Here is a 26274-nt window from a genome sequence, read left to right as displayed (position 1 = left end):
AGTTTATTGTCTGTGTGGAGGACCACATGTTCTCTCCTTCACATGGCTTTCTCTTGGGTTCTCAGAGTTCCTCTCAACTCTGAAAAAACATGTTGGAAGGTGGTTTGGCTACTCTAAATGCCTCATACTCTGCCTCGTGCATAGTGTTCCTGGGATAGGCTACTGAAGAGGAATGATATAATTATAATGAACCAATCAGGACAAAGAAAGTAGTCATAAATACTTTAAATACACATTAAAATGAAACATTCAATAAAAATATTTGGTCCTGCACAGTAAAATCACCATAATCACCACGTTTGAGTCAAGATCTCAGGTGAGCACAAAGTTACTTTAACACAGGATGCTTCTGGGTTGTAGAGCTTAAAGCAATAGTGAACTATTTATGACAAGAACCGTTCAAGATCTTGGGATTATAAGGGTCTGTGTAACATTTCTAAGATTTTAAGAAGATGAGCCATAAAGTTTTGATTAAGTCAAACATATTAATTAGTTAATATTTTTGTGAAACCTTCTCACAAGCTGTATATCCATGTGTATTTAATTAACATTTATAAACTGTATATATTCTACAAAACCATAGATCATACATGACATAGAACCTACAGCAGTTACCACAAGAAGCGTTAAAGTCTCACAACTCATACAGGGAACACATGAAGAAAGTGTGTACAAGTCAATTAAACCTTTTAACGTTTACTACAAAACAGCTGAAAACTGCTCATCGAAATAAAAAAATCTCTTTCTTATGTGCTTGTTAAACGTGGTTTATACAACCAGGCATTAATGGTCATGTCAAAAGTCAATAAATACGTGTGTGTGTGTGTTCTGTATGTTGTTTTACAGGCTGAGTGCTGAATTAGTTCCATCTGGATGCACTGCATGTGTTAAAATTACAACACTAAAACTAAACAGTGATGGGTCACTGGTAGTATTACACAGGAAAAGTTCTGTCCATATAAGCAGTGGGTGCTGTCAGTGTATCTTAAAGTATTTCAGAATTGGCAGAGTTTTGGCGGTTGGGGAAGATGTGGAGCTGAGGATGCTCAATGCCGTCATTGTGGAGGTCTTCCTGTTTCTGCAGCCCCTGAAGCTTCAGGACCAGCTCCTTAATAAATGCCTGAAATGGTAAAAAAAAAAAAAAAAAAAAAAAATAATAATAATAATAATTTCACTGCTAGGAAACGGTTTAAGAAAGTGGCTCCATAGTGGTCAAAAATGGGAACTGCCACAGGCGCTCACAGAAGCCCATTGGGGCAGGAACCATGCTGCCCCCATGCTCACTCAATAACTAGTTAAAATCTAGTTGTGGGTTGTTTTTTTTTTTTTTTTTTTTTTTTTACTCCAAACTAGGCCAGTTTTAAAACACTCCACAGCCACCAAAATTGTTTTTATAGCAAATAATCATAGTTGAATTGAATACATTTCCAAAGGCAAACAAAAGTGCATACAAATACATACAGTGTGTCTATGATGTACAGAACCATTTCTATTGTAGATTATGTTACAAAAATTGAGAAAGGGAAGCTTTGCACTGAATAATACATTAGAATTGTCTGTGTGTTACGCGGCTGTGACAAACCAGATGCTCGCGGATTGTGAACAAACTCAAAGGTTTTAATGAGAACAATGAAAAAGGACAATGTACAAAAGCCAGGCCAGGTCAATACTGAGAGATCCAAAACAGTAACGAGGGCTAGACAAATCGTGGTCAGGAAACAGGCAATAGTCCATGAACCGGGAATCAGTAAACACGGGCAATCTATACACAAGGGCTTGGCAAATCATAATCAGGAAACAGGCGAGGATCGGAAAACCGAGAAGCAAGAGAAACGGGCAAACAAACACGAGTTAGGCGAAACGGGAAAAAAACGTAAGGCAAAAAGGGTCATACACAAGTAAAACAATCAGAATAATAACGCTCAGTAGGCTCACGAAATGTATAGGCAATACTGTGCAAAGAACAAAACAAACAAAGGGGTATAAATACAGACATAAACAAAAAGGTACAGGTGATTAGAACTCGGGGGAACCACTCCTAGGAAGTGGCTCTGGGTTGGCTGAAGGAGTGCATGTGGTAGTGACTGGTGTGTGAGGGAGATTGTGGGAAGTGAAGTCCTGAGTGTTGGGTGAGCCCAGAAGCATGACAACGTGCTCTATGGTGACCTTGTTTCCCATGCAAAAGACGAGGGGAAAAGAAAAAAGAACAAAAATCTGTCTCTTTTCCAAGGCCTGAATTTTTAGTGTGGTTTTTGAGATAGTACGGCTGAAATTATGGTAAAACCTGGCAACCCTGGTTCAGGATATTAAGTCTTCTGTGTGCGCCTGTCAGAAAAGCAGGCAACAGACAGATGTAAAAGCAGAAGGGAGTTTAATATGGCGCACTAGCAGACAAATCCAAATAATTATTAGACAAAAGGCAGAGTCAGAAACAGGCAATGGTCAGGCGATGCACAAACAGGAAATCAGAGGCAAAGCCCAAAACAATAGTCAAACCAGAAAAGCAGCACAATCATCAAAAGGCTTGGTAAAGTCAGACACACAGAACTGAGTGTTTATTTCACAGTTTATTTCACAAGAGTAGTGAGTGTGCGCAAGTAGTGTGCTGTGGTGATTGAATCCAGGCGTGTGCAATCAGTAATCAGGGGACTGTAAGCGGTGAAGTGCAGGATGGGTGCTGTTGTCCATGACGGTCATGTTTGAAGGTCGCTTTAAATGCTGGGAAGCAGGGTCTTAAGTGCAAGCAGGTGCAGACATGACCGCGCCTCATACACTGTGATAGGAAGCGAATTTTCTTTTTGCAGAGTGGTTAGGGAAATCTCATTAATATTCATGAGGAAGGTTACCTGATTGGCCACTAAATGCCTTCATTCCCTAACCCAAACCAATCAGTTAACACTTTCCTTATTCACCAGCCAATTCTTTGTTTGCAATCACGTGACTTTTTGCCTCCTGGTTCATTTCCAGTTTCCAAGTGACGGGCAATAATCAAAGATGGCGTCCAAGCCAAGTACGCGTCCATCGTCATCTTGAGGAAAACATTCTACATCTGACTATGATAACGAACTAGAACCAAAAACAAAATCGAGATATCAAGAAAAATATATTTATGCGATGGATTGGACCCCTACAGCTTAAAAAAGATGGACTTTTCAAGCAATTTCAACAACTTTCCAAACATACAGTTTCCGGACATTTCCAATTATCTGGTCGCCCAAACATCGTTTTACACGAATAATCAAATGAAAGCTTTCAAAATCCTGAAGCCTATAAGTTTTTCGCTTGCGGCTGGGTTCATGACATTGGAATAAGACTTCTAAAGGACAGTAATCATCTTATTTTTGCGAGGGTGAATAATGTACGCCACAGTGTAGATTCAAGTCGGAGCTGCTGTAGGCATTTTTGCAACAATAACTTACATTTTATTTCATGACATTTTAAACGTAACTCAGACTTATGAACTGACATCATCGGATAACCTGAAAAAATACGTCAACAATCGAGTTTCAGCCAAGGCCGACCTACAAACTAGTTTCATCGTTTCATCAACGGTTTGTTTTATGACATCCAAAACGTCAGAAAACTCATTTAACATTAGAAGTTTTGACTTTATATATGTAAAGTTGATGTACTTAACCTTTAACAAAACAATCGCTGCAAACATGAGCATGTTGACTCTCGATTACTTTCGAACACAGTGAAAGGTCTGCGAACCATTTTTCACGATCTTTGAGATATTTTTCGTTCTTTCACCCTTGTGCACGACTTCTTTTGGTATCCTAGAATACCTTTTGTCTTTTTCTCGATTTGATCAGTTTGAACATCCAAATACAGAGCAACAATCTGGCATATCTGGAGGCGAAACACAGGAAACTACTGCAAAGCGACTGTAAACAAATACGATGCCTGCCCATCAGCTGGAAGTCTGAATACATAATGAGGTGGATCACTACCGGAAGTGACGTCTATTGCAAACAAAGAATCATGGAGTGGCTTCCTCATGAATATTAATGAGATTTCCCTCCGGCCACCCTCCAAAAATTTTCTGATGCAAAACGCATCCGCTGTATCAAACCCAGCTGAAAAAAGTACATCTAAGATCACGCAAAATGAGCTGCTCGACTGTGAGTTTGATGACTGTATGGTGTTGATTCTCAACTGCCTATTACAGGGTTACTCGAAAACACACTCGTCAGTAGCCTAAGGCATTAGTCAAGTGTGATAACCTCTGTCCTTAATTAATTTAGGTTGAAGCTGTGTCATTAATAATGTTGTCTTACCTTACTAAAATCTATGGTTACGAGCAAATGCTGCACAACCCCCCCCCCCCCCCCCCCCCCCCAATCCCGGCTGAATTAATTTCCATCCCTTCATAAGTTTATGCTTAAAGTGCAGGATGGTCATTATTTCATGAGACCCTTCAGCACTCCATGAAGCAGTAACAGGGCCAAAGCCTGAACCAGAAATGTAACTGGCCTAAGAAAATATATGTCATCGTCTCGGAAAACCCATTGGATATTTCTGTGGCTGAATTCTGCCAAAAAATGGGTTTTGACACAAAATTGTGATTCTTCCATCTAATATGCTTTGACACCTCAACGTAAAAATAAATAAATTTAATGATAACATTTTTATTTACTTTATATAACCTTGCATTCGGTTCTGACTGCAGATAACTTGTAGGTAAACAAGGGGTCATTTTAACAAACACGGCTATCAAAACTCTGTCTAAAGAAGGCTAACATGCTAGCTAAGCATGCTTTTCTAACATAAACCATATACCAGCGAGCCTCCATCTATAAAGGGTATAAATATCAAACGATCCACAATACACAGGCCGACAAAGTTATACTTTTTGAATTTTGAAATAAAGAGAAATACAGACGGGGCAGCACGGTGGTGTAGTGGTTAGCGCTGTCGCCTCACAGCAAGAGGGTCCGGGTTCGAGCCCTGTGGCTGGCGAGGGCCTTTCTGTGTGGAGTTTGCATGTTCTCCCCGTGTCCGCGTGGGTTTCCTCCGGGTGCTCCGGTTTCCCCCACAGTCCAAAGACATGCAGGTTAGGTTAACTGGTGACTCTAAATTGACCGTAGGTGTGAATGTGAGTGTGAATGGTTGTCTGTGTCTATGTGTCAGCCCTGTGATGACCTGGCGACTTGTCCAGGGTGTACCCTAGCCTGGGAAATCCCATGCTGCTTTGCACAATCGTTCCGATCTGAAAAGACAGCATGGAAACTATGGTCTAAAGCAGTGGTCACCAACCTTTTTATGCCCGAGATCCCTAACCTCTGCCTAGATGGCAAGCAAGATCTACCCCTTGAAGCGTTGACAGAAAAAGAAATCCAGACTAGACTGTTTCAAGTTGAGGCTTTTTATTTAGCCTAATTTTAACTGAATAAGATTTAAGACCCTGGTCCAACTTTTTAACTTCTTGTGAGAGCTGACTAAATGACTTAATTTCAGTACAACATACAATGGAAATTAACTATACACAAAAAATATATAGGCCTATATCTGTAGTGAGCAGAATGAATGAACCACCAATGACTCAGATTGTTATTAATATCAACTAATAATATTGTAATGAGAACGCTGAACTGTTAACATTAGTTGCACTGTCTTGTTTGTATTGTAACACTAAATTAATTAATTTGACAGCAACATAAAATGGAAATTGTCAACTGAAATTACAACACACCAGTGATGATATATTACAAATTGTAACTTAAGTGACAAAATGACAACTTCAATTCAACATGAACTGATTTTCTTTAACCATACATACACAATAAAGACAAATATGAACTTGCAGTGATGCTACTACCAATGACTGCTGTCATGCTATGAGGTTACAGTTCATCACGCAACTCAAGTCAATGTGATGGCTGTGACTGAACACGGTCAGTGAGTGCCTTATAGTTAGGTTCATATCACGTATCATATTACGGCAGGAACAAGCAGTAGTAACATCCATGCCCTTACGCTTAAAGCTCGACAAAGGAAAAACTTGACAGCAAGCTAATTAGCATGTTAGCGGCTACAGTCGGTACTCAGCACGTTAAAAGTGGGTCAGCGTTGTAACGACATAACGTTACTGTACAAGCAATGCTTATTTAACAGTAACAAACTTGAGCCCTATATGTTGAAATTCCTCTCTTATTCGTTCATTAATTTATCACACAGTCTTACCTCAGTCAACTTCTTTCCTCCTTCTGTGAAAATTCAACGTCTCAGACGCGGACACGAGTGGGCGGGGGATGCATTTGATTAAGTCTCCTGATTGGCTGGTGATAGATTGGTGTCATTATAGCGCGTCAGGGCGGTTCATGCGAGGCTCGAGTCCGATCCACCACTCCGCGGAAACACTTCAAGAGCTACAGTAACACTGACAGCCAGGTTATATCCTCACGGTTTTATAGGCAATATCATGCTTCCTTTTGTAAAGGGGTGGCAGAAATCAAACGGGGGCGGGAATCACAGAAAGGGGGGCGGCCCGCACCTCTAAAACCCCTCGTGGAGAACCCTGAACTGTATTGCGAGGCTATCACCATGGTGACGACGCTCAGAGACGTAAGCAGCAGGAGTTTAAAAAAAAGAACCCTGCGACACAGAGGGGGAAAGCTGTAGTGAGCCAATCGGAAGACATGTAATATGAACGCCAATCAGATATACTGCAGTGTATTTCTGTATAATCTTCCAGTTTCTTTCCTCATCCCCCAAGATCGACTGGGAAAGCCTCCGAGATCGACCAGTCGATCGCAATCGACGGGTTGGTGACCTCTGGTCTAAAGGCTCGCCTGAGTTAGGGAGCCAATCAGAGAGTGGGGAGGGGTGGAAAGACGGTGACGCGTACTACTCGACAAACGGAAGCTTGTAGTTTATTTGGGACTGTTTACGGATCACATTTAACATGGCGGCGAGCGATACGAACCAAACTAACCAAACCAGCTTCTCTCATATTTGTCTTGCACAAACGGCAGTAATCGTTCGGTGCCATTGTTTTCCTATTTTTGTTTTGCCTTCTCTTCCTCTTTCCTTCTCTTCTTCACCTCTTCGTCGCTCTAACTACGTCACCGGGTACAACTGCCATGATTGGCCATGGGCTACGTATACGCCAAATGATAGACATTCGCAACGTCCAATAAACGGCCGTTGACAATCGTAAACCACACCTCCCCTACGAGAAATTCAATAGGCGGATTCCAGACCATATTTCACTTGTGATATGGTCTGGTGTTAACCAGACTAGGTGTACCCCGCCTTTCGCCCGTAGTCAGCTGGGATAGGCTCCAGCTTGCCTGCGACCCTGTAGAACAGGATAAAGCGGCTACAGATAATGAGATGAGATGAGAAATACAGACAACAGAACATACAAGCAGTTTATAATCTTTACTGCCCCCTGCTGTCTTTGAGACAAATTGCAACAAGCTTTATCATGTGATGGGACTTGTCGGAGAATTTGAGAGATAAAAGTCCCCAACATTTTCGATATCTTAACTGCTTGATGTTGTATCCACGTGTGTGCGCAGTGGCTCTGTACAGCTTTGTTATCCACAACACACCATCGTAACAGGACGCGTGTTACTGCCATTCGAACAGAAAGAGAAAACAGTTACTTACTTCTGTGTTAGTATTACAGGAATGGAGAATAGCCTGTTAAAAAAGAAACATAATTAAACAGAGAAGCATTGAGTGAATTTTGCAAATTTTTCAATCGAGTTTTTCAATCAGTAATGTCAGATGAACAAGGTTGTACCTGGAGCCTTTTGGTCCTCTCCTCATCATTCGGCAGGTCCAAAAGCTCATCGATATTCACCTCCTCTGGCATGTGCTCCTCCTGCAGCGAGAGACAATGATTCATAGTGACACTCCAACATCCATTGGTAGTTTTCTGTTGCCAGAGGGTGAGTGTGAGTGCCACATTTCTTTATTGTCACTCTCCCTCATCCACTGAAACAGGAAACAGTTTCCTGTTTTAACGTTTTGTGTTTTAAAACCTCAGCTAAACACAATTTCTGCTATTTATGTTCGTATGCAGCGGTATGGGCAATGCAAAGTGTACATCAGCAGTGAAAATAATGTAAAAGCTTAACCAAATATTCAACTGGATTACATTTTAGCACTTAGTATTAGGTTATTTCTAATAATTCAAATTTAATGCAAGAACAAATATGGAGTAGGTTGTTTTGAAAGACGGAATGCTGTCTTTATACTCTCATTGTAAATGGTGCATACAGTATGCTCGGGATAACACAGGTCTAAAAACAGAATAAATATATATATGTATTTATTCTATCCACATTCACTGGATATGAGCAATCACGCGCTCTGATTAGCTACTATACTGCTAGGATATCAGCTCATATACTTTGGGTAGAGAAAAACAAAATGGCGGAGCGTGTTGCTAAACCAACCGAGGATGAAATAAATAATCAGTTAAACTTATACAGCGCCTTTCTCATTTAAGATTTTTTTTGTTTGTTTTTTTAAAATCTTTTTTATTGGATAGGACAGTGTAGAGACAGGAAATGAGCGGGAGAGAGAGACGGGGAGGGATCGGGAAATGACCTCGGGTCGGAATCAAACCCGGATCCCTGGATTTATGGTATGGCGCCCCCCGCCTTTCTCATACCCAAGGTCGCTTTACAATTATAGGAGGGGGGGAAAAGAAAAAAAAAAGGCCACTGAAAGAAGGTCAGGATGTCATTCCAATGATGTAGCAGCCACAGTCCCACCAAAAGGCCCACAAAAATAAATCCCACACTGCCTGCACAGCTGCCGCAACACCACACCATGGATCCACAAAGCAAGCACAGAAGCACCGCCACACAGAGCGCTGGTATGTCCCAAACCACCTGCACAGCCACCACGACCCCACTGAGCAACATCGCACCAAGCACAAAAGCACCGCTGCACAGAGTGCTGGACAACCCTGATGTTAAAAGAGCAACGAGCTCACTGCAGTCCACAGCGAGGAGCACAGACATCATGCACGGCGAACCAAGGCCTGGAAGGAACCAATGGCCAAAACTGGGTCCAGAGCTACACCACAACCAGCGGACAAAATAACTCAAACAAAAACAAACATCAAACTATACAAACACAAAAAAGAAAACTACTTGAAAACAAAATTATCAAGTACTTAAAATAAAGAAATAGGTAAAAGAATATAGTTTTTTTGTGTCATTCCCCCCTCCCCCATATCTCCTGTTCCACACTCCAGCCCAGTCGGTGGCGGTAATACACCTTTAAGTTGGTTTACCAACCACCAAAAAAAAAAAACCCTAAAGAAGAAAAAGAAGCAGAGGGCCTTTCTGTGTGGAGTTTGCATGTTCTCCTCGTATCTGTGTGGGTTTCCTCCGGGTGCTCTGGTTTCCTTCACAGTCCAAAGACATGCCGGTTAGGCTAATTGGTGGTTCTAAATTGACCGTAGGTGTGAATGTGAGTGTGAATGGTTGTTTGTCTCTATGTGTCAGCCCTGTGATGACCTGGCGACTTGTCCAGGGTGTACCCCGCCTCTCATCCATAGTCGGCTGGGATAGGCTCCAGTTTGCCTGTGACCCTGCACAGGATAAGCGGCTATGTATGAATGGATGATGCATTACTAATATTGCTTGTGGTTTGTCACAGTTCTCAGACAGATGATGAGATGATGACAGCTGATGATGTTTAAAGGATTTGACATTTCTCTCTGATTGGACAGATTTTCAGCAAATGCCTTTGTAATGCCACACACTCTTTATTAAAGCTAGATGGCCTTTCAATTTCATAAAATCGGTAATATCTCACAAAATATTAGGCCATTCTGTGGCTGGGAAGTTATTTATTTAATTTGAGGGGATTCCCGAGCACATAATGTGCATGAAATTGCTCGCTTCACACAGTCAAGCAGCTCCAGCTTGCCTGCGACCCTGTAGAACAGGATAAGCGGCTATAGATAATGGATGGATGGATGCTCTGTTTCTCAAAATCCAGTGAATATGGATAGAATAAAACAGTTATTCCAATCGATCTCTTCGTACATGGCTTATAGCCAACTTGGTGCTACGTGCCTCATCAGCTATCAGCTCATGTACAACTCGATTTCGTGGAATAACTTAAGTATCTGTGGCAGTTTGTATGGGTGGGTGGAGCACAGAGGACGGCAGGACAGAGATCAGGTTTTGGAAATAGGGCTTTTATTGCCACACTTTTCAGTGAACAATATTTATTCTAAACAGACAGACACACACAACAGGCGTCTTGTTCGGGGATCATCCCCTCTGCTCTCACTCTCCCTCCTTAAATAGGGCGCGGTCACTGGGAAGACACACAAACACAGGTTAATTGCTCTCAGGTGTAGTGATTCTGCCACTTACCTTCCCTGACTCCGCCCTCCTGTCACAGACCGGCGCTTGACCACGCCCCCACTGCCACAGTATCCTATATGTATGCCATTAATTAAAATGCCCTCATTACTGTGCATTTTAATGTGACTAACAGTGTGTGGTGTGTTAGCTAATTTGTAACTCCCTCTCAATGAAGATTATTAAAAAGGAAATCTCCTTTTACTGCCCATCACTTCGGAGCCATGCGTGACTTCTAAAGCTGTCGAGGATGGTTAGTAGGCCCAAGTGCATGAGGACAGTTATATAAGCAGGGCACAATCTCAAAATCCAGTGACTGAGCCTTAAAAGATCCTGCAGAACACCATTCCCCTCCTGCTCAATCCCACAGCTGTTCCACATTACCACAGTCTGTCAGGCTAATGGGGATATGCTAACTCCACCCTTCTTGAAGGCATTCATAAACACATGACGCAGTTTTCTAAGTTAAATATTGCATGACTTGCTGAAAGGACAACCGAATTCAAGCTTGGTTAGTTTATAAACGATAATAACAGATAAGGCTGTTTGGCCTGCATTTGATTTGAATGCACTTGGGCTTTTGTGAGTGACTTTGCACACACCTCTGTTTGGTTTTGCTCAACTCAGAAGTAGGCCAAGTGTGATTTCCACTGGAACCCTTTCAGCAAATCATTCATGTATGTCAAACCTGCATCTCTTTTCTCTGGTTCTCAGCAATATAGCAAGAAAAAACAATCTCCAGCAGCCAACTGTAGCCCAGTGGGCCAGACTACTGTGTTTACATCACACAAGTAAGCACTTTTCTTAAAAACACTCTTGGTACTGCAGAGAATATTAACATTGGATTGTCTGCTTGATGCCAAAACAAAATGTTGTGAAACTGGAAATTTTAAGATCATTCACTGATACCAGGGATGGGAAATGTCACAAAAATATCATACAATATGTGAAGACATTTCTAAAATATGCAACATGTATATTTACAGTGGATATAAAAAGTGTATACTAGAGGTCTGCGCGGGTCAGATTTTTCAGTCCCGCTCCCGCCCGCATTGTGCAGTCCCACTCCCGCCCACGCCCGCAAAGAATTATGATTTTCAGTCCCGCTCCCGCCCGCGCCTGCCATATTTTGTCCCGCTCCCGCCTGCAAATCCCGCATGATGCAGACGTTCGCGTTATTTCTCAGGAAAGTTCTTGTCTTGACACAGTGTGATGGTGCCCCGCCCCTTACTTTGAGTGGATTTGAGCATAAATATCTACAGCTCACGTTCACGTTTGTTATTATTTACTTTGTTTCTGAATTCAGCATGTAGTGTCTCTAATAGTAATAATTAGTGCTGTAAAGCGATTAAAATATTTAATAGCAAATCGCACATTTTTGTCACATGAGAAACCATTGTAATTCTCTGATCAGCATAAAAAAAGTGAATGGGCTTGCTTTGTACCAATGTTTTTTTTTTATTGCAAAGCAGAGCTAGCAAGAGAACCATGAGTGAACAACTCTAATCAGAGAGACAGGTTACACAGTGCCGGTAGGCTTGACTCAATGCTATCCCAGAAATCCTTCCTGTAATATGCAAATTTGGCCGCCTCTGATTGGACAGCCTAATTTGCATATTACAGGAAGGATTTCTGGGATAGCATTGAGTCAAGCCTATCGTCACTGTGTAACCTGTCTCTCTGATTAGAGTTGTAGACTAACTCAAGCAGTAAATCACTTCACTCATGGTTCTCTTGCTAGCTGGGTGTGAACGACAAGTCATTAGAGTGATCAAAGGATTTCCCATTAGGGTGATTAATGGCAAATTTAAGATGCCATTTCTCACTCAATCTGGCAATCTGACTCTCTCTGCAAATTTAGGCATCTTAAAATGTTTTTATTAATGCCAAATAAAATATCCAGCACAAATTATATATGATAGACATAAATTAATAATTTATAAATTTTATTTCAAACACGTTTTTAGTTAGCGGGACTGCAGCTTATCACCGCTCCCGCCCGCGCCGCATATGTGCACTCCCGCTCCCGCATATGTGGACTTCTGATCCCGCCTGCAATGAGCTTTCAAAATTTGTCCCGCGCCGCACTGCTTTGCGGCGGTTCCCGCGGGACTCCCGCGGGAGTGCAGGGGTCTAGTGTACACCCTCTGTTAAAATAATAGGTTTTTCTGATGTAAAAAAAATGAGACCACGATAAATAATTTAAAAACTTTTCCCACCTTTAATGTGACCTATAACCTGTAAAATACAATTGAAAAACAAACAAACCTGTTAGGGGGAAAATATTAAAAAAAAAAAAAACATACAATAAGTTGGCTGCATAAGTGTGCACACCCTTAAACTAATACTTTGTTGAAGCACCTTTTGATTTAATTACAGCATTCAGTCTTTTTGGGTCGGAGTCTATCAGCCTGCCACATCTAGACTTGGCAATATTTGCCCACTCTTCCTTGCAAAAGCGCTCCAGATCTGTCAGATTGTGAGGGCATCTCTTGTGCACAGCCCTCTTCAGGTCACCCCACAGATTTACAATTGGACTTAGGTCTAGGCTCTGGCTGGGCCGTTCTAAAACTTTTTTGGGGTCATTGTCATGCTGAAAGATGAAATTCCTCTTCATCTTTCTAGCAGATACCTGAAGGTTTTGGGCCAAAATGGACTAGTATTTAGAACTGGCAGGAAAACACTGCATTCCAGCATAAGAACCTTATCCCATCTGTGAAACATGGTGGCGGTAGTATCATGGTTTGGGCCTGTTTTGCTGCATCTGGGCTAGGATGGCTTGCCATCATTGATGGAACAATGAATTCTGAATTATACACACAGATGGGATAAGGTTCTTATGATGGAATGCAGTGTTTTCTTTTCTCCAAACATAACGCTTCCCATTTAAACCAAAAAGTTCTATTTTGGTCTCATCTGTCCACAAAACATTTTTCCAATAGCCTTCTGGCTTGTCCACGTGATCTTTAGCAAACTGCAGATGAGCAGCAGTGTTCTTTTTGGAGAGCAGTGGCTTTCTCCTTGCAACCCTGCCGTGCACACCATTGTTGTTTAGTGTTCTCCTGATGGCAGACTCATGAACATTAGCCAATGTGAGAGAGGCCTTCAGTTGCTTAGAAGTTACCCTGGGGTCCTTTGTGACCTCGCCGACTATTACATGCATTGCTCTTGGAGTGATCTTTGTTGGTCGACCACTCCTGGGGAGGGTAACAATGGTCTTGAATTTCCTCCATTTGTACACAATCTGTCTGACTGTGGATTGGTGGAGTCCAAACTCTTTAGAGATGGTTTTGTAACCTTTTCCAGCCTGATGAGCATCAACAACGCTTTTTCTGAGGTCCTCAGAAATCTCCTTTGTTCGGGCCATGATACACTTCCACAAACGTGTTGTGACTTTGATAGATCCCTGTTCTTTAAATAAAACAGGGTGCCCACTCACACCTGATTGTCATCCCATTGATTGAAAACACCTGACTCTAATTTCACCTTCAAATGAACTGCTAATCCTAGAGGTTCACATAATTTTACCACTCACAGATATGTAATATTGGATCATTTTCCTCAATAAATAAATGACCAAGTATAATATTTTTGTCTCATTTGTTTAACTGGGTTCTCTTTATCTACTTTTAGGACTTGTGTGAAAATCTGATGTTTTAGGTCATATTTATGCAGAAATATAGAAAATCCTAAAGGGTTCACAAACCTTCAAGCACCACTGTACCTTTGAATAGTTTTAGACCAAACTTCATAGCATCTTTAGTGCTTTTAGGAACAGCATTTTCTTTCATAATTTCTTTCTTCCTCACTTACGGTGATGAAGCGCTTGACCACAATTTTGCTGAGTTGCTCGAAAATTTTTTCTCATCTCATCTCATTATCTCTAGCCGCTTTATCCTTCTACAGGGTCGCAGGCAAGCTGGAGCCTATCCCAGCTGACTACGGGCGAAAGGCGGGGTACACCCTGGACAAGTCGCCAGGTCATCACAGGGCTGACACATAGACACAGACAACCATTCACACTCACACCTACGGTCAATTTAGAGTCACCAGTTAACCTAACCTGCATGTCTTTGGACTGTGGGGGAAACCGGAGCACCCGGAGGAAACCCACGCGGACACGGGGAGAACATGCAAACTCCACACAGAAAGGCCCTTGCCGGCCCCAGGGCTCGAACCCAGGACCTTCTTGCTGTGAGGCGACAGCGCTAACCACTACACCACCGTGCCGCCCTCGAAAATTTTTTGATTATCGAAAAAATAGGCAGAATTTCTCGACCAATCAGTGTGTGTGCTTTCCTATAATCACCCAAATATTTATACTAACATCAGTTAATCACTAAAATGAACAGTCATGAGGATACTTGTGTACACTTATTACACATACACTGTATGTATGCCTCATATGATTAATCTCTATGATTTGGTCTGATCATGGCACGAAATCATCATGCTATTACTCTACTACATTAAGTGTTTTAGAGCCATTATAGCTATCAGATCAAGGATTTGCTCTTTGTTTGCTGATTTTGTAGTATATTAATGATATTGTGCGGTAGTTTCTTGATTTGTTAACAAGCAACATATAGCTAAATAAGTTCTCATGCAGGGCGGCACAGTGGTGTAGTGGTTAGCGCTGTCGCCTCACAGCAAGAAGGTCCTGGGTTCGAGCCCCGGGGCCGGCGAGGGCCTTTCTGTGTGGAGTTTGCATGTTCTCCCCGTGTCCGCGTGGGTTTCCTCCGGGTACTCCGGTTTCCCCCACAGTCCAAAGACATGCAGGTTAGGTTAACTGGTGACTCTAAATTGACCGTAGGTGTGAATGAGAGTGTGAATGGTTGTCTGTGTCTATGTGTCAGCCCTGTGATGACCTGGCGACTTGTCCAGGGTGTACCCCGCCTTTCGCCCGTAGTCAGCTGGGATAGGCTCCAGCTTGCCTGCGACCCTGTAGAAGGATAAAGCGGCTAGAGATACTGAGATGAGAGATGAGTTCTCATGCATTATGGGCTGCCTCTCAGGTTTATAATAAGGTTACTGAGAGCCATGGGGTGCTGAGAGACTACTTAAAGTACAGTAGTTTGAAACTAATGTCACCAGTGAAAGGTCAGTTGGCGAAAGATCCAAGCAGAATCCCCTACTGGGGCGTCTGTGACCTTTCTTTTAACTCTAAATGCTAGTGAAATGCTCTGTAAAGAATTTAAGGCCATGTCTACACACATGCTGTCACAGTGTCAAAGGGCTTCAACTTTTTCTCACTACATAATATATTGTGTACAGTGTATGTCATTTTAAGGCCACATAAAACTGACCTAGAGAAAGAGAACCAAGCTTTGAGCATTGATATATTTTTGTCATCAGTGTAAAGAAGGGATATTACAGTTAACAAAATTGAAACAAACTGAAAACTCTAAATTTAAATACAGGTAGTCGTCGACTTACGACTGCGTTTGGTTACGACTGACCGGTCGTAAACTGATCTGGTCGTAAGTCGGCCTATGTTAAATGAACGCAAGTATATTGTGATGTGTAATGATATTGTAATCATCTTAAAGTCTTATTTTATCAACATTTTCTTATTTCATTACCTTGGCTCATTATTTGGTTTAAGTCAAACACTGCATACTACACTGTGTACAGTACAATTCATTTAATATGTGCAAAACAAAAAATACGAAATACAGGTGTGAAAAATAGAAAACATTTTAGTTTGAAACATACCAAAATACAAATGTAAAACATCGCAAAATACAAAATATAGTGACTGCTGGCATCACTGGTGCTTGGCTGTGGGTCGTCTATGTCATCATCAGCTGTTGCAGCGCTCGGGCTGGCAGGAGGATTTGCTCGTTTCATAAACCAGGAGCTGGATCGGAAACTGTATGACGGAGTACGCGAGGGAGCGCGAGAGAGACTGCGCATGTGCCTGGAGCTGGGGCGGAAACTGTTGTATGCGGCGAGAGGTGCTGCCGGGAGCTGGGGCGGAAACTGTCGTACGCTCAGCTAGCTCAGCTGGGAAACACTTGCCAGTCATAACCAGACAGTCGTAAAGTCGATCGGTTGTAAGTTGCATAGGTCGTAAGTCGACGACTACCTGTAAATATAAAACCAATTACAACCCGATTCCAAAAAAGTTGGGACAAAGTACAAATTGTAAATAAAAACAGAATGCAATGATGTGGAAGTTTCAAAATTCCATATTTTATTCAGAATAGAACATACTGTAGATGACATATCAAATGTTTAAACTGAGAAAATGTATCATTTAAAGAGAAAAATTAGGTGATTTTAAATTTCATGACAACAACACATCTCAAAAAAGTTGGGACAAGGCCATGTTTACCACTGTGAGACATCCCCTTTTCTCTTTACAACAGTCTGTAAACGTCTGGGGACTGAGGAGACAAGTTGCTCAAGTTTAGGGATAGGAATGTTAACCCATTCTTGTCTAATGTAGGATTCTAGTTGCTCAACTGTCTTAGGTCTTTTTTGTCGTATCTTCCGTTTTATGATGCGCCAAATGTTTTCTATGGGTGAAAGATCTGGACTGCAGGCTGGCCAGTTCAGTACCCGGACCCTTCTTCTACGCAGCCATGATGCTGTAATTGATGCAGTATGTGGTTTGGCATTGTCATGTTGGAAAATGCAAGGTCTTCCCTGAAAGAGACGTCGTCTGGATGGGAGCATATGTTGCTCTAGAACCTGGATATACCTTTCAGCACTGATGGTGTCTTTCCAGATGTGTAAGCTGCCCATGCCACATGCACTAATGCAACCCCATACCATCAGAGATGCAGGCTTCTGAACTGAGCGCTGATAACAACTTGGGTCGTCCTTCTCCTCTTTAGTCCGAATGACACGGCGTCCCTGATTTCCATAAAGAACTTCAAATTTTGATTCGTCTGACCACAGAACAGTGTTCCACTTTGCCACAGTCCATTTTAAATGAGCCTTGGCCCAGAGAAGACGTCTGCGCTTCTGGATCATGTTTAGATACGGCTTCTTCTTTGAACTATAGAGTTTTAGCTGGCAACGGCGGATGGCACGGTGAATTGTGTTCACAGATAATGTTCTCTGGAAATATTCCTGAGCCCATTTTGTGATTTCCAATACAGAAGCATGCCTGTATGTGATGCAGTGCCATCTAAGGACCCGAAGATCACGGGCACCCAGTATGGTTTTCCGGCCTTGACCCTTACGCACAGAGATTCTTCCAGATTCTCTGAATCTTTTGATGATATTATGCACTGTAGATGATATGTTCAAACTCTTTGCAATTTTACACTGTCGAACTCCTTTCTGATATTGCTCCACTATTTGTCGGCGCAGAATTAGGGGGATTGGTGATCCTCTTCCCATCTTTACTTCTGAGAGCCGCTGCCACTCCAAGATGCTCTTTTTATACCCAGTCATGTTAATGACCTATTGCCAATTGACCTAATGAGTTGCAATTTGGTTCTCCAGCTGTTCCTTTTTTGTACCTTTAACTTTTCCAGCCTCTTATTGCCCCTGTCCCAACTTTTTTGAGATGTGTTGCTGTCATGAAATTTCAAATGAGCCAATATTTGGCATGAAATTTCAAAATGTCTCACTTTCAACATTTGATATGTTGTCTATGTTCTATTGTGAATACAATGTCAGTTTTTGAGACTTGTAAATTATTGCATTCCGTTTTTATTTACAATTTGTACTTTGTCCCAACTTTTTTGGAATTGGGGTTGTACAAACGAAGTATAAATAAAATGTCGAAAAGCCTAATTGAATTCAATGAATTTGCATTTTCTGGCTCTAGTTCAGTGTGAAAAATGTCAGCTGGCAGGAAGATGCTGAATGCTCTGAGGGAATATTTTGACTTTAACACTCTTGCAGAAAAAGCTGTGGTTTCTAATAACAACACACAGTTCTCAGAAATCAAACGGTAAAACTCGGCAACCTAAAAATTGCACCTGGACAGCGCCTATCAAGGGAATTAAAATGACTAAAACTACAACCGAAACTTAAACTAAAATATATACTAATATGAAGTATATAAATATAAATATACAGGGTGTGTCACCACAAAATAAGTCCAATTAGTCAAAAAAAATTAAAAGTTGTTTTATTGGCTACTCTATTCATTTGTTAAATTTGGTGCAGCCAATCCAGAGAAATTAGTGAAAATTTTGAAGAAAAAGTTTGGAGAAAATCAGCTGTAAACTTTGTAATGTGTACAGTAAACTGAAATGAATGCATAACACACATACTTAGCCTATAAAGTCATATTTAGGCTAGCCTTAAAAAAAAAAAAAATTCTTTCTTGGTGATAATGCAGCCAGGAATGAAAAAAAAAAAAAAAGTCAAAAAAATCTGCGGGTGAAACATTTGTAGTAAAAAAAAAAAAACTTTTAGGCCTGCCCCTATCGTACACCATATCCGTACTGACTGTTGCCAAAATCAATACGTGTAGTGCCTAGCGATTGGTCCATTTGACATGATGAAAAAAAAAAGCCGCCGTCTCATTGATTGTTCAGCGTGTTTGCTAAAATGGCATCCAATGACCATGCCAACTGCAAGGTGTTTTTAACATCTATAGCAGTGAATAACGACACTAAAATACGCAATAAAATGGTGTGCGTTGATTGTTCTAAAACTTTCAAAAGTGTGTTCATAGAAAATGTAGACACTGCTTTTTTTCTTTATATATGTTACCTCTGGGCAGGGCTTTGAACCGGTTCAAGGAACGAAAACGAAAACCGGGAACTTTTTCTATTTCACATGGAACAGAAACGAAACCAGAAACTTTATTATTTTTTATGTTCCGGAACAGAAACGCTTATTAAAAATAATGGTAACCGGTTAATACCGGTTTTTATTTCGTTCCTCAAAGTTTCTGTAGCCTACAAATAGTCATTCTTCTCCTGCGCAAGTTTCTATGACCCGCTGGGGTTCACTTCCTGTGTGACGGTTGCTGATTGAATGGAGAGAGCGGGAAGGTGGACTACTAGTGAGTAAATGCATTACTGAGTGTCTGAGCAAAGAAGAGCCTGAACGATGCAACCTCCCTATTGGCTGTTTGTAAAAATGTATCAGTTGTTGCCCTGCCCACGGGAATCATCGCGGGCTCGAGAGACGAGACCTGACGAGTTAGTTCGTTGGTAGCAGAACAAAATGTCTGGACACAAATCGGGTTTTCAGAAAAGGAAAGAAAATAAACGGAGGGTCGAAAATACAAAAAAGGAGGCAGAAAATGCAAAACGAGTTTTAAGGTAGGACAAATGGTTACTTTTCTGAGGCAGCCCGCCGTGGCTGCCTGCAGGCTTATTTATTATAGCCCATTTAGTTAAAATAGTTGATATAAAATGTTTATAGTTATAGTTATGTGATGGTTGTCCTGATTTAGACTGTTTTTTTTTGGGGGGGGGGGGGGGGGGGGGGGGGGGTTGCGCGATGTTGCACCCGGGTCCAGATTAGGGCAGAACCGGCCCTGGCTACATTTCAGCTGTAGTTTATGAATGTACGTATGTACTTGCATAGATGTGTACTTCCAATATGGCGCCTAACAAAATCTCGCGGCGCGGTGACGTCATGCGGTAGCCCTCTATAGGGCCTGACTAGCCTTTGGTAACACACTAAATGAATTATCTTTCATTTTTAGCACTTTTTCTGTTTGTGTAGATGGGAAGACATACTGAGAATCCAAATCGCCAACATTTGAAATAATAATTGTTTTAAATTATTTCTTGTCTTATTTAATGAAGGTTGTAATAGAATTAGCCTACATTTGGCTTAAGCTGGATGAGACAGAGACATAATTTTATAGCCATTTGTTAAACAGCTGAGAGGGAACGTAATTAACCGTTCCGGGAACGAAATTTTTTTGTTCTAACCGGTTCGGGAACGTCTATTTAATGGTGGAACCCAAAACCGGAAACGTTAAAATTCCGTTTCTGTTCGGAACGAACCAATAGGAAAAAAATTCCGGTTCAAAGCCCTGCCTCTGGGTGATATTATTTGTAAACATTATATTAGTTTCCACTGTTATGCTGATGACACACAGTAGTATGTTTCTGCAAAACCTGATGAGAGACACCAGCTTAATAGAATTGAGGAATGTGTGAAGGACATTAGACACTGGATGCTTCCTTCTGCTTAACTCTGACAAGACTGAAGTACTTGTACTAGCACCACATACAGCTAGAAGCAAGTTTTCTGATTCCACAGTAACTCTGGATGGCCTTTCTGTTTCTTCACGCACAGCAGTAAAAAACCTCGGGGTGATTATTGACCCCAGTCTTTCATTCGAAACTCACATTGATAACATCACCCGGATAGCCTTCTTTTATCTCAGAAATATTGCTAAGATAAGAAATTTAATGTCACTACATAACGCAGAAAAACGAGTTCATGCTTTCGTTACTTCCAGGTTGGATTACTGTAATGCCTTACTGTCTGGATGTTCCAATAAATGCATAAACAAGCTCCAGTTAGTTCAAAATGCAGCAGCAAGAGTCCTTACTAGAACTAGAAAATATGACCACATCACCCCTGTCTTATCCACACTGCACTGGCTCCCAATCAAATTTCGTATTGATTATAAAATACTACTATTGACCTTTAAAGCTCTGAATGGTCTCACACCACAGTACCTGAGTGAACTTCTGCTCCTTTATGACTCGCCACGCCTACTTAGATCAAAAGGTGCAGGCTATCTGCTGGTACCTCGTATAGTGAAGGCTACATCAGGGGGTGGAGCCTTTTCTTACAAAGCCCCACAGTTATGGAACAGCCTTCCAAGTAATGTTTGGGAATCAGAGACAGTCTCAGCGTTTAAGTCTAGGCTGAAAACATATCTGTTTAGTCAAGCCTTGTGTTAATGGTGTTTATGAGGTAAAGGTGTAGATCTGGAGGGTCCTCGCACAGTGTTTTGGTAAACTGGGATGTATGGATGCTGTCAGTCCCCCACTCACTTGCTCACTCGAGTTTGTTGACGGTGTAATGGCTGGCTGCTTTATGTCCCGGGACTCCCTCATGCCTGTGTTACCTTCTGGCTCTCCCCTTTTAGTTATGCTGTCATAGTTAGTTGCCGGAGTCCCTGCTTGTACTCGGAACAGTATACATATTGCACTTTCTTATTCAGGTGACATTGGGCATACCTAACAACCTGTGTTTTCTCTCTCTCTCTCTCCCCCCCGCAAAAAAAAAGTCCCTCTGAGTTACATGTCAATCCTGAGATCGAGATGCTGACCTCTTCTGCTCCTCGGACCTGTCTGATCCATCCTGGTGCCCTAAGTCTAGTTGGAGTCTCATCGCATCGCTCCTGTGGAGGACAGCCCCATGTGGACAGTTGAAAGTCACGCTTGGAAGACACTCTGGACTCTTACAGTAACGCTTTTATGGCTGAGGACTGCAGATGACTTGCTAACTTTAGGACCGCAGTTGTCATGAACAGTTTTGCACTCAAGTTTCCATCAATGAAGAGTTTATAGCATCAACGAAACTGACTTCATGTTAAAACCATTAATATTATAGTCATGTTGTCTGTTGTTAACCAAACGAGGATGGGTTCCCTTTTGAGTCTGGTCCCTCTCGAGGTTTCTTCCTCATGTCGTCTGAGGGAGATTTTACTTGCCACCGTCACCACAGGCTTCTCATTGGGGATAGATTAGGGATAAAATGAGCTCATGTTTTAAGTCGTTCAAATTCTGTAAAGCTGCTTTGCGACAATGTTTGTTGTTAAAAGCGCTATACAAATAAACTTGACAAATATGAAATATCGGATATTTGTATAGACGAGGATGCTGATCTAAGTCACGTACATGTTTTCGTTTGTACACACGGTACAAGGGGGAATGCGAAACCTACTGCCGGTGCTGATGAACTCGAGATTGACTTGACTTCTTAAGTTTCACATTTAACTCTGTAGTTCAGATGCTTCAGTATTACTTTTTGCAAATATTACAATGTCACATTGTACGTTATGTTTGTGGCACTTGATACTTTAAAGTTATATATTTCTGTGTCAGACATTGATTATTTCTGGCCCTATATAGTGTTAGAAAGATTATTAAAAGTTGTTCAGTGCAGATCTACAGTTCTTGACATTATATTAAATGTAGGGTTTGATTTAGATATTGAACTTTGTGTTGTGTGTCACGTTAGTGACATTTTGATACTTAACATAAAGTTATAAACTTGTTCTGTGTCAGATATTAAATTTTTCTAAGGCATTATCAGATATTTTACAGCAAATAAAATTATTTGCTGTAAAATGAATTACACTGTTGCAAGACTTGTAATCTATGTAATGTGTGGGGTTTATACGGCCTGCTTGAAAAAAAATTCCTCCGCAAATATCTGGTGATCTTGAAGGGGCAAAAAATTATTTTTTTAGCTGCCTACCTACTGGAATTTTTCATATGTTACCACCAACAAAGAATTTATTAAGGCTGGCCTTATCAGCTGGTTTACAGTATAATATTTTGGTGACGGAGACATTATAGATTAAGGAACGTATTTACGGAAAATTTAGAAAACCACTGCTTCAAAATGTTCGTCTTAATTTGTGTAATTTGTATTATGTACCAGTTCAGACCTGTGTGCAGGGCTCTACACTAACTTTTTTTTTTTCATGAGCACACGTGCTCCTAAGTTAAAAATTTTAAGAGCACAGGGGAAAAAAATGGGGGCACAAGCACAAGTAGGTTTTCATTTTACAGGTTTATTGCAACGTAAACCTTAGACACACCAACACACAAAACGCAAAATTCAATTGAGAATGAATGAATGAATGAACAAACAAATGAATAACGAACAACTGAATGAATGAACAAACAGTAGCTAAACAGAGAGCAGAGCTCAGCAGAGCTAACAACATCATCAAGGACAGCTCCCACCCTGGCTCTGAGTTCTTTGACTTGCTGCCCTCAGGCAGGCATTACAGGTGCATCAAAGCAAGGACCAACAGACTCAAAAACAGTTTTTTCCCCACAGGCCATAACCACCTTGAACAATTAGCCTTTTTCACATTATGTCACTTGCAGGGGAACTCGTATCCATTTTCAGCCTTTTGAATGGAAGAAGAGGTATACGGCGGCAACATATGTTAACAAAACTGTGTCATTCACAGATAAGATTGATAATAATATTGCGCATTGTTGTTTATCATTACGTATTGTTAGCGACCATTCCAGTCACCTATCTGCCTTGTTTTGGAAAGGAAGTTTACTGACTTTCTATGGTTGCTACTTGTTAGCCAGCAGATTAGCATGCCGTCTCTTCTTCCATTCAAAAGGCTGAAAACGGATGTGAGGTTCTTCTGCAAGTGACGTAATGTGAAAAAGGCTAATTACATACACTGACTGATGCCACTTCTGGCAGGTGCAACAATGCACCAACAAGGACCTAAAAGGACAATATTCTCACACTTACCTGATACAGTGCAATACTTATTACAGTGCAACCTCACAGAGCAACTTTTTACTTTTTATAGCTTTTGTATATTTTATATTTATATTTCTACACTTTTACATCCATACCCAATACAATGCAATACCAAATACAGTGCAATATCCTGAGTTTCTATAACTAATGTGCAATTAACATCTGCAACTCAACATGCCCAGTTGTATATATATTCTTTGTTTTTCTGCTGTGTTGTGACATGCACCATTTGTATATACTGTATATTATACTGTATGTTTTTCTGCTGTGTTGTATGTTCCCATCTAAATGTTTGCACTGGGGTGTGTGCTTTCCATCTCATTATACAATTTTCCCGCACCTTCTCCTGTCGTTCTAGCTTTCTTCACTACACTTTCTTCCTCGTCCATTCTTTTATTCTTGTTTCCACCATCATTGCTTTTAAAAAACGCTGTTATTCTCTGCATAGCGAATATATTTCTCAGCTCGGTCCAAACCAGCTCTCAGTTATCTCTCAGTTAAATGATCTGATGAATCCCTAAAAAGCACTTTTCCCACCTAATGCCACACCCACAACATACAACCGTGGGAAAGAGGGGCAATCACAGAAAGAGGAGTAGAAAACGGGAAATGTTACGGGGGATATTTATTGTGATAGTAGGCTATTGTAGCGTCAGCACAAAAGCACCAGACTCGACTTTAACTGAAAGTGTTATTCAGTAGCCTAAACTTATTCAAGCTACAGACCGAGAAGAATAAAAATGCTGAAATCTCATGTCCCGGTAAAACGCACTAGCATGGCAGAACGGCAAAAAAAACATGTAACTTTCACTCCCCCCCGGCTACCGTGGGAACCACCTCAGTGCAAGACAGAGGCAATGCACGCAACTACAGACAGGGAGCAAGGCGCAGGCATAACACACACACACGTACACAACACTGAACACACACAACAATACAGGCCGTTACTCGTTACACTATATTAGGTAGGCTATCCAGCGCTGGATTTACATACTTTGCAGTTTAACGTTTGATACATTTTAGAAATGTTAAACTCGTCGCGTCTGTGTTCAGTGCTTTCCTAAATTGTCGGCCGCAAGAAGCCCTTGCACGAATGCGCGGTTTTTTTTCGTCGTTCGCATGCCGAAAAATTAGCTCGCAAATGCGAGTGAAACGTGCACACTATAGAGCTCTGCCTGTGTGTCGTTACTGCACATCTTGTGAAGGGAATAAATAACAGCGCTTTCTGCAAACTTTAGTACTCTATAATAAACCATCCAGATTCCAGGCCAGTGGCATGTGATTATGTGTTCAAGCTTTTTCTCTTTTCTTCAACTTTAGGAATTCCAGCTTTTTTCTACTTTCCATCGATTAAACTTTGCTGTGTCGATGCAAAAATATTCTGCTGATGAAACTAGTTTTGCTTTTCCTGTATAAACTCATGCATTTGGTATAGTAACATTACTCACATACATCACACTGGGACTAACTTGTGATACAGAATGCTTAAAGGGATCCTCCAGCGGATTGATTCTTCAAACTTATTTTATTTAAAATTAGCCGTAGATTTCAAAAATCAAGCTCTCTTTTTTGGAGACCAAATAGTTGTTGAGAAAAATGCATTTTTTTTTAGAATACTAGACGGGCTTTCTGTGGTAGTGACGTATGCGATGATGTCAGGTAGCGGTCGCTTGGAGCAACTCAGCTGTTTATATTCTCTGTTTCCATCGTAGTTTTGCTAGTTTTACAAGTATTTTACCGTATTTATCAGTTTTTAATATAAATGCCACAATGATGCTAAAAAGAAAGCACAAGCTGGAACTAGACTGCATTTCCACAGAGAAAATGCAAAGTGTGCTTCTTCAGCTGGAACAGAGAGTCACCGACAGAAACTGGATCAGACATGAGACCTCGCGCTGCAAAATCTTCTTACACATGATCTACAGATAGTGTGTGGCAAAGTGGGTGTAGTGTAGTGTGTGTGGCTGTGTGCTCTAAAATCTCGGTTTAAAATGACAACTCACAGCACAACATGACACTTCACTGTTGAAAATCTTTTTTTTTTTTTTAACCTGATATACAGCTGGGCGGCACGGTGGTGTAGTGGTTAGCGCTGTCGCCTCACAGCAAGAAGGTCCGGGTTCGAGCCCCGTGGCCGGCGAGGGCCTTTCTGTGCGGAATTTGCATGTTCTCCCCGTGTCCACGTGGGTGTGCTCCGGTTTCCCCCACAGTCCAAAGACATGCAGGTTAGGTTAACTGGTGACTCTAAATTGAGCGTAGGTGTGAATGTGAGTGTGAATGGTTGTCTGTGTCTATGTGTCAGCCCTGTGATGACCTGGCGACTTGTCCAGGGTGTACCCCGCCTTTCGCCCGTAGTCAGCTGGGATAGGCTCCAGCTTGCCTGCGACCCTGTAGAACAGGATAAAGCGGCTAGAGATGATGAGATGAGAGGATATACAGCTGGTGCTGCGTAGACTGCCTTTCACATTTTTCAAGTGTAGGTCATAAAAAGAATTTTCCCCAACACAATTATTTTTGT

At 41.4% G+C, this 26274-nt stretch overlaps 1 protein-coding gene across 1 annotated transcript in view; it reads right to left on the bottom strand.

The window, feature by feature from the left end:
* Nucleotides 1-273: 273 nt before the first annotated feature.
* The window catches only part of ppp1r14ab (protein phosphatase 1, regulatory (inhibitor) subunit 14Ab), a 39114-nt gene continuing 13113 nt past the window's right edge, over nucleotides 274-26274 (bottom strand). Inside the window, exons 2-4 of the mRNA XM_060898066.1 lie at nucleotides 7754-7834; nucleotides 7618-7650; nucleotides 274-1120 (exon numbers count right to left, since the gene is read on the bottom strand). Coding sequence (XP_060754049.1) covers nucleotides 986-1120; nucleotides 7618-7650; nucleotides 7754-7834 — 249 coding nt within the window. The 3' untranslated portion in view covers nucleotides 274-985. The remainder of the gene's footprint in view (nucleotides 1121-7617; nucleotides 7651-7753; nucleotides 7835-26274) is intronic.

This window comes from Neoarius graeffei, chromosome 17, assembly GCF_027579695.1.
Source record: "Neoarius graeffei isolate fNeoGra1 chromosome 17, fNeoGra1.pri, whole genome shotgun sequence".
In the NCBI taxonomy this organism is placed as follows: domain Eukaryota; kingdom Metazoa; phylum Chordata; class Actinopteri; order Siluriformes; family Ariidae; genus Neoarius; species Neoarius graeffei.
Note: the sequence above shows the minus strand (reverse complement) of the source record. Positions and strands in the feature narration are given on the sequence as shown.